General features: G+C 40.2%; 1 protein-coding gene across 1 annotated transcript; it reads left to right on the plus strand.

Annotated features, from left to right (window-relative positions):
* The first annotated feature begins 718 nt into the window (after window positions 1-718).
* On the plus strand, window positions 719-1,582 carry LOC103006368 (olfactory receptor 7C2-like). The gene is made up of 2 exons (XM_028162158.2): window positions 719-1,073; window positions 1,359-1,582. The coding sequence occupies exons 1-2, from the start codon at window positions 719-721 to the stop codon at window positions 1,580-1,582; spliced, it is 579 nt and encodes a 192-aa protein (XP_028017959.2).
* The last annotated feature ends 7,593 nt before the right edge of the window (window positions 1,583-9,175 follow it).

The raw sequence follows: 9,175 nt of genomic DNA on the forward strand, positions 1-9,175 counted from the left end.
ACATGCCACACTTTCAGTAGACAGGTTATAAAGCATATGACAACTTTGAAATTAAGACTACATTTCCAGATAGTAGTGACAGCAAAGAAAAGGATGGAAGCATTTCTAACTCCCCAACTAAAGGCAGTTAGAAAAAGGCAGTACTGGGGCTTCCCTGGTGGCGCAGTGGTTGAGAATCTGCCTGCTAATGCAGGGGACACGGGTTCGAGCCCTGGTCTGGGAAGATCCCACATGCCACGGAGCAGCTGGGCCCGTGAGCCACAATTGCTGAGCCTGCGCGTCTGGAGCCTGTGCCCCGCGACGGGAAGGGCCGCGATGGAGAGGGGCCCGAGCACCGCGATGAAGAGCGGTCCCCGCACCGCGATGAAGAGTGGCCCCCACTTGCCGCAACTGGAGAAAGCCCTCGCACGAACCGAAGACCCAACACAGCCAAAAATAAATAAATAAATAAATAAATAAATAAGAAAATCCTTTAAAAAAAAAAAAAAGAAAAGAAAAAGGCAGTACTTTATTATTTCTTTCACCTGAATTTAAAGGTAACCACATTTCTGTGCTGCTTTTATTATGAGATAATTGAATGTTGCTTTTTTTGCTATATCCTGGCAGTTATTTCATCTACATGGAATCAGGAAATCAAACACATGCTTTGGAATTTCTCCTCTTGGGATTTTCAGCAAAGTCGGAGATTCAGTTCATTCTCTTTGGGCTGTTCCTGTCCATGTACCTGGTGACAGTCACTGGGAATCTGCTCATCATCCTGGCCATCGTCTCAGACTCTCACCTCCACACCCCCATGTACTTCTTTCTCTCCAACCTGTCCTTTGCTGACATCTGTTTCACCTCCACCACCATCCCAAAGATGCTGCTGAACCTCCAGACACAGAGCAAAGTCATAACATATAAAGCCTGCCTCAGCCAGATATTTTTTTTCATTGTGTTTGGGTGCCTGGACAATTTATTCCTGACCGTGATGGCCTATGATCGCTTTGTGGCCATCTGTCACCCCCTGCACTACACAGTGATCATGAATTCCCAGGTGTGTGGACTGCTGGCTCTGGGCTCCTGGTGCCTCAGTGTCATGGGTTCCTTAATTGAAACCTTGACCATTTTGAGGCTCTCCTTCTGCACAAATCTGGAAATCCCACACTTTTTTTGTGATCTTCCTGAAGTCCTGAAACTCACCTGTTCTGACACTCTCATCAATAACATAGTGGTGTATTTTGCAACTGGTCTTCTGGCCGTGATTCCTTTCAGTGGAATACTTTTCTCTTACTATCAAATTGTTTCCTGCATACTGAGGATTTCCTCAGCTGGGGGCAAGTTCAAAGCTTTTTCCACCTGTGGGGCTCACCTCTTAGTGGTTTTCTTGTTCTACGGCACAGGCCTTGGGGTCTACCTTAGTTCTGCAGGCACTTCATCCTCTAGGACAAGTCTGGTGGCCTCAGTGATGTACACCATGGTCACCCCCATGTTAAACCCTTTCATCTACAGTCTGAGGAACAGGGACATGAAGGGGGCTCTGGGGAGACTCCTCAGCAGGGCAACATCCCTCAGTGACAGGACTGTTGCAGGACTCCCATAAGTAGCAAGGATCAAACCTTGCAGGCATTTTTCATGGATCTTGGATATATCCAAACATCAGTTTATTCTCTTCTAGTCCTGGAATCATTATATCTTACTGTATCTTGATTTTGACCACATTTAAATACAGTGTATTATATTTCTAGGGTTGCCATGACAAAGTACCACAAACCAGGTGGCTTAAATAACCACCTTTATTGTCTTACAGTTCTAGAGACTAGAATTCTGAAATCAAGTAGTCAACAGTGTCCATTCCTCCTAAGTGCTCTGATGAAAAATCTGTTCCATATCTAGCTTCTTTTGGTTTGCTGGTCATCTTTGGAATTCCTTAGCAAGTAAATCGCCACTTCAATCTCTGCATTTATCTTCATATGGTGTACTCCCTGTGTGTGTGTGAGCGAGTGTGTGTGTGTGTGTGTGTGTGTGTTTGTGTTTGTATATGTATGAGCGGCTATGTCCAAATTTCCCCTTTTTTTGAGAACGCCAGTCATATTAATTACAGACCTAATCTACTCCTCTGTAGATCTTGCCTTAATTTGACTAATTATATCCACGACAATCCTATTTCCAAATATGGGCAAATTCTGAGGTTCTAGATGTTAGGACATCAGAGTATGAATTTCTGGAGGACATAACTCATCTCATAAAGCACAGTTTTATCATGTCTAGCTTCAAATGTAAAGTATGGCCAACACACCAAATCCTGCCCTTTTTCTGGTTTTTCTAAATAAAGTTTTATTGGAATAAAGCCACACCCATTTGTGTACATATTTTATATAGCTACTTTCACGCTACAACAGCATATTTGAGTAGTTGTCTGAAAAGCCTAATGTTTACTACCTGGCCCTTCACTGTAAAATTTGCTGGCCTCTGAATTAAACTATTGCTTTCACTTCAGTTTGGTAGCTAGACTTTTAAGCATCTCAGGACACCATCAAAATCCCCACAAACCATCATTATTGTTATTAATGTATGTGGTTAGAAAGGTTTTTATGAGATGCTAAATCAAACAAAATGTGATCCTTTTCCTAATAATCTAAGTAGTAATATCATAATGGCCAAGAACTTTGTCTTTTCTTAATCTTATCTCCTCTTCCTAGGGGAAAAAAACTTACATAGAAAGAAAGTACATTCAGTTCTTCTTGAGTGAGTAGGTCTAAACAAGTCTATGCAAATACTGACTAAAAACATGGAATAAGTAAAGCTAGTAAAGCTCTTAGGTATTGTGTGGTTAAACTTTACATTGATTATTAGTAATGCCATTATGTGAAAGCCTTGTTGCAAGATTATGAACTTGCCATCCTGCACATGTTAAGGCAAAGGCAATGTTATCAGCCCCAAGTGGACCTGTGTATGATGGGAAGGACTGGAACAATGGTCAACTTTTTATGCAACCTATTCAATTAGTGAAAATGATCCTTCTCTCCCTACCTGAAAAGGAAGAGTTATGGTAGAATCTAGTCCATTGTTGGAAAGTTCTCAACATTAAAGACCTTCCATTATTCTAAGTCTACAATATCCATGATTGGTTTAGTTTTCTTGAAGGCACAGATAATGGCCTGTAATATTCTTTTTTTTTTCTTTCTGTAGTGTCTTTGGTTTTGGTATGAGGGTTATGGCAGCCTCATAGAATGAACTTGGGAGTGTTCCATCCTCTTCAATTTTTTGGAGTTGTTTGTGAAGGATAGGTATTAGTTCTCCTTTATGTGTTTGGTAGAATTCCCTTGGGAAGCTGTCCAGTCCTGGACTTTTGTTTGCTAGGAGTTTTTTGTTTGTTTTCTTTTGTTTTTTATTACAAATTCAATTTCACTTCTAGTGATTGATCTGTTCAAATTCTCTTATTTTTTCTTGACTCAGTCTTGACAGTTTGTATGGTTCTAGAAATTTGTCTATTTCTTCTAGGTTTTCTAATTTGTTGGCATGTAACTGTTCATGGTATTCTCTTATGACTTTTTAATCTCTGTTATTTGTTATTATTTCCTCTCTTTCATTTCTTATTTTGTTGATTGGGTGCACTCTCTTTTATTCTATGTGAGCCTGGATAAAGGTTTATCAGTGTTGTTTACCCTTTCAAAAAACCAATTACTGGTTTCATTAATCTTTTCTTTTTTATCTCTATTTTATTTATTTCCTCTCTGATCTTCATTATTTCCTTCCTTCTGATGACTTTGGGCTCTGTTCTTATTTCTGATTCTTTTTAGCAGTGGGTTGGATTGTTTGAGTTTTGTTGTTGTTGTTGTTTGTTTTTGTTTGTTTTTGGGTTTTTTTAACATCTTTATTGAAGTATAATTGCTTTACAATGGTGTGTTAGTTTCTGCTTTATAACAAAGTGAATCAGTTATACATATACATATGTTCCCATATCTCTTCCCTCTTGCATCTCCCTCCCTCCCACCCTCCCTATCCCACCCCCTAGGTGGTCACAAAGCACAGAGCTGATCTCCCTGTGCTATGCGGCTGCTTCCCACTAGCTATCTATTTTACATTTGGTAGTGTATATATGTCCATGCCACTATGTCACCCTGTCACATCTCACCTCTCCCCCTCCCCATATCCTCAAGTCCATTCTCTAGTAGGTCTGTGTCTTTATTCCCGTCTTGCCACTAGGTTCTTCCTGACCTTTTTTTCCCCCTTAGATTCCATATATGTGTGTTAGCATACTGTATTTGTTTTTCTCTTTCTGACTTACTTCACTCTGTATGACAGACTCTAACTCCATCCACCTCATTACAAATACCTCCATTTCATTTCTTTTTATGGCTGAGTAATATTCCATTGTATATATGTGCCACATCTTCTTTATCCATTCATCTGATGATGGACGCTTAGGTTGCTTCCATGTCCTGACTATTGTAAATAGAGCTGCAAGGAAGACCTGTATCATTATAAACTTCTCTCTTAGAATTACTTTTGCTGCATCCCATAGATTTTGGAGTGTTGTGTTTCCATTTTTATTTTTCCATACTGTTTTGATTACTGTAACTTTGTAGTATAGTCTGAAATCAGGGAGCCTGATTCCTCCAGCTCCGTTTTTCTTTCTCAAGATTCTTTTGGCTTTTCGGGGTCTTTTGTGTTTCCATACAAATTGTAAACCTTTTTGTTCTAATTCTGTGAAAAATGCCATTGATAATTTGATAGAGATTGCATTGAATCTGTAGATTGCTTTGGATGGTATAGTCATTTTCACAATGTTGATTCTTCCAATCCAAGAACATGGTATATTTCTCCATGTGTTTACGTCATCTTTGATTTCTTTCATCAGTGTTTTATAGTTTTCTGCGTACAGGTCTTTTGCTTCCTTAGGTAGGTTTATTCCTAGGTATTTTGTTGTTGTTGTTGTTGCAATGGTAAATGAGATTGTTTCTTTAATTTCTCTTTTTTTTTTTTTAAAGTTTTACTTGATTTTATTTATTTATTTATTTTATTTTTTGGCTGTGTTGGGTCTTCGGTTCGTGCGAGGGCTTTCTCCAGTTGCGGCAAGCGGGGGCCACTCTTCATCGCGGTGCGGGGACCGCTCTTCATCGCGGTGCGCGGGCCTTTCTCTATCGCGGCCCCTCCCGTCGCAGGGCACAGGCTCCAGACGCGCAGGCTCAGCAATTGTGGCTCACGGGCCCAGCTGCTCCGTGGCATGTGGGATCTTCCCAGACCAGGGCTCGAACCCGTGTCCCCTGCATTAGCAGGCAGACTCTCAACCACTGCGCCACCAGGGAAGCCCTAATTTCTCTTTTTGATCTTTCATTGTTAGAGTATAGGAGTGCAAGAGATTTCTGTGCATTAATTTTGTATACTGCAACTTTACCAAATTCATTGATGAGCTCTAGTAGTTCTCTGGATGCATCTTTAGGATTTTCTATGTATAGTATCATGGCTTCTGCAAACAGTGACAGTTTTGCTTCTTCTTTTCCAATGTGGATTCCTTTTATTTCTTTTTCTTCTTTGATTGCTGTGGCTAGGACTCCCAAAACTTTGTCAAATAAAAGGGGTGAGAATAGGCATCCTTGTATTGTTCCTGATCTTAGAGGAAATGATTTTAGCTTTTCACCATTGAGTATGATGTTAGTTGTGGGTTTGTCATACATGGCCTTTGTAATGTTGAGGTATGTTCCCTCTATGCCCTGTTTCTGGAGCATTTTTATAATAAACGGATGTTGAATTTACAAAAGCTTTTTCTGCATCTATTGAGATGATCATATGTTTTTTATTCTTCACTTTGTTAATGTGGTGCATCATGTTGCTTGATATATGACTATTGAAAAATCTTTGCATCCCTGAGATAAATTCCACTTGATCATGGTGTATGATCCTTTTAAAGTTTGTTGGTTTTGGTTTTGCTAGTATTTTTTTGAAGATTTTTGTACCTATTTTCATCAGTGATATTGGCCTGTGATTTTTGTGTGTTTGGTTTCTTTGTCTGGTTTTGTATTAGAGTGATGGTGGCCTCATTGAATGAGTTTGAAAGTGTTCCTTCCTCTGCAATTTTTTGGAATAGTTTTAGAAAGAGGTGTTTTCCATCCCCTCACTTTCAGTCTGTATGTGTCCCTAGATCTGAAGTGGGTCTCTTGTAGACAGCCTATATATGGGTCTTGTTTTTATATCCATTCAGCCAATCTATGCCTTTCGGTTGGAGTATTTAATCCATTTACCTTTAAGGTAATTATCGATATGTATATCCTTATTGCCATTTTGTTAAATGTTTTGGATTTGTTTTTGTAGGTCTTTTTTCTTCCTTCCCTCTTTTATTCTCTTCTCTTGTGATTTGATGACTATCATTAGTGTTGTGTTTGGATTCTATTTTCTTTCTTGTTTGTTTATCTATTATAGATTTTGAGGTTTTGATATAGTAGTCTATATGTATATACACATATATATAGTGTTGTATATATCTATGTAGTATGTATATATATGTGTATATATATACATGTTTTAAGTTGCTGACCTCAATTTCAAATGCATTTCAAATATCCTGCATTTGTACTCTCCTCCTCTCATGATTACTGGTTTAGAGTTCATATTTGTGTGTGGATGACTTCCTACCTTTATTCTATGTTTGCCTTTACTGGAGAGATTTCACATTTCATAATTTTCTTGTTTCTAGTTATGGCCTTTTCCTTTCCTCTTAGAGAAGTTCCTTTAGCATTTGTTGTAAAACTGATTTGGTGTTGCTGAATTCTTTAGCTTTTGCTTGTCTCTAAAACTTTTGATTTCTCTGTCAAATCTGAATGAGAGCCTTGCTGGATAGAGTATTCTTGGTTGTAGGTTCTTCCATCACCTTAAATATATCATGCCACTCCTTTCTGTCCTGCAGAGTTTCTGCTGAAAAATCAGCTGATAATTTTATGGGAATGCTCTTGTATGTCACTTGTTGCTTTTCCCTTGTTGCTTTTAATATTTTCACTTTATTTTTATTTTTTGTCAGTTTGATTGCTATGTGTCTCAGCATGTTCCTCCCTGGGTTAATCCTGTATGGGACTCTCTGTGCTTCCTGAACTTGGGTGACTGTTTCCTTTCCTTTGTTAGGGAAGTTTTCAGCTATTATCTCTTCAAGTATTTTCTCAGACACTATCTGTCTCTCTTCTCCTTCTGGGACCACTATAATGTGAATGTTGGTGTTTGACGTTGTCCCAGAAGTCTCTTAAACTGTCCTCATTTCTTTGCGTTTTTTCATTATTCTGTTCCATGGCAGTGATTTCCACCACTCTGTCTTCCAGCTCACTTATCTGTCCTTCTGCCTCATTAATTCTGCTATTGATTCCTTCTAGTGTATTTTTTGTTTCAGTTCTTATATTCTTCAACTCTGACTGTTCTTTATGTTTTCTCTTTGTTAAAAACTTCTTGTAACTTGTCACTCTGTGCATCTATTCTTTCCCCAAGTTCTTGGATTGTCTTTACGATCATTACTCTGACACTTTCTCAGGTAGATTGCTTATCTACATGTCACTTCGTTTTTCTTCAGAGCTTTATCTTGTTCCTTTGTCTGGAACATATTCCTCTGCTCTCTCATTTTGTCTAAATTTCTACTTGTATGTTTATGTATGTGGAAGGTTAGTTATGTTTCTCAACCTTGGAGAAGTGGTCCTCTGTAGGGGATGTCCTATATATTGAGCAGTACACTACCTTCTCATCACCCAAGGGCCAGGGACCATCTGGTCCCAAGGTTGGTTCTGAACTGTTTGTGGACTCAGTTCCACAGGCTGCAGGACTGTAGTTTTCTTGCTTCTGGTATCTGTCCCCTGATGAGTGAGGCTGGTCTAGAGGCTTGTGCAGGCTTCCTGGTGGAAGTGGCTGGTGCCTGTCCACTGATAGTTGGAGCTCGTTCTTGGCCATCTGGTGGACAGGGCCATGTCAAGCAGTATGTCTAGAGGTGGCTGTGGGCTTAGGAAGTCTTTAGGCAGCCTGTCTGCTGATGGGTGGGGTTGTGTTTGCACCCTTTTTTTGTTTGGCCTAAGGCGTCCCAGCACTGGAGCCTACAGACTATTGGAGGGGCCAGGTCTTGGTGCCAAATACCAAAGATGTCTGCCTCCAGCCAGAATTCACATAGATGAATGCTCCCTGCTATGTCTACCACCAGCTTTTATGACCCCAGAGAGAGCCACAGCTGGCCCCCATCTCCCCAGGAGACCCTCCAATACCAAGTAGGTCTGGTCCAGGCTCCTATGAAGTCACTGCTTTTGCCCTGGGTCCTTGTGCATGCAAGACCTTGTGTGTGCCCTCCAAGAGTGGAGTCCTGTGGAGCTTCAGCCATCAAGACTCACTGGCCTTCAAAAGCTAAATGCTCTGGGTGCTCCTCCTCCCATTGCCAGACACTCAGGCCGGGAGCCTGACGTGGAGCTCAGAACCCTCACTCCTATGGGAGAACTTCTGCAATATAATTATTCTCCAGTTTGTTGGTTGCACACCTGTGGGGTTTGGGATTTGATTATATTGCAAGTGTGACCCTCCTACCATCTCATTGTGGTTTCTTCTTTGTCTTTGGATGTAGAATATCTTTTTTGGTAGGTTCTGGTCTTTTTTATTGATGGTTGTTCCACCATTAGTTGTGATTTTGGTGTTCTCGTGAGAGGAGGTGAGCTCAAGGTTCCTCTACTCCACCATCTTGTCTTGACTACCATGTAAATCTTCAATATTCCACCCCAAATGTTTCCATCTTCTTTTTCTTGTCCTGTCAGGAATACCTAGCCTCTTATTAGTTCTATAAACATATAGAATATTTGCAACATGTTGATAATTAAACCAGAATTGGGATGTACACGCCAAAACTGCCCAGTTGTTTGTGTGGTCACTTCTGAAGAACTGTTCTGCTTCATCCTCGATCTGACTAGCAGCCAAGCTGCCAAAGGGCAAGAGCAATGACCCTGCCAGGACACTCAAACCCTGGCTGAGAAAATAGGTGTCAACCATATTTTTCTTGTTGATGTTTTAATCACTTTAACCCTGCTAGTCTTCTCACCTCCATCACCAATGAAGTCAACTTCTCATGGCTCACCAAAGATTCTTATTTAAAAGGCAATAATGGCAAATATTGTTTTCCCTATGCTACAGCAACTTCCATTGATATTGTTGAGGTAGCACCTTTACCTATGACTACTTTTCCCAA

Source organism: Balaenoptera acutorostrata, chromosome 2 (assembly GCF_949987535.1).
Source record: "Balaenoptera acutorostrata chromosome 2, mBalAcu1.1, whole genome shotgun sequence".
Taxonomy (NCBI): Eukaryota; Metazoa; Chordata; class Mammalia; order Artiodactyla; family Balaenopteridae; genus Balaenoptera; species Balaenoptera acutorostrata.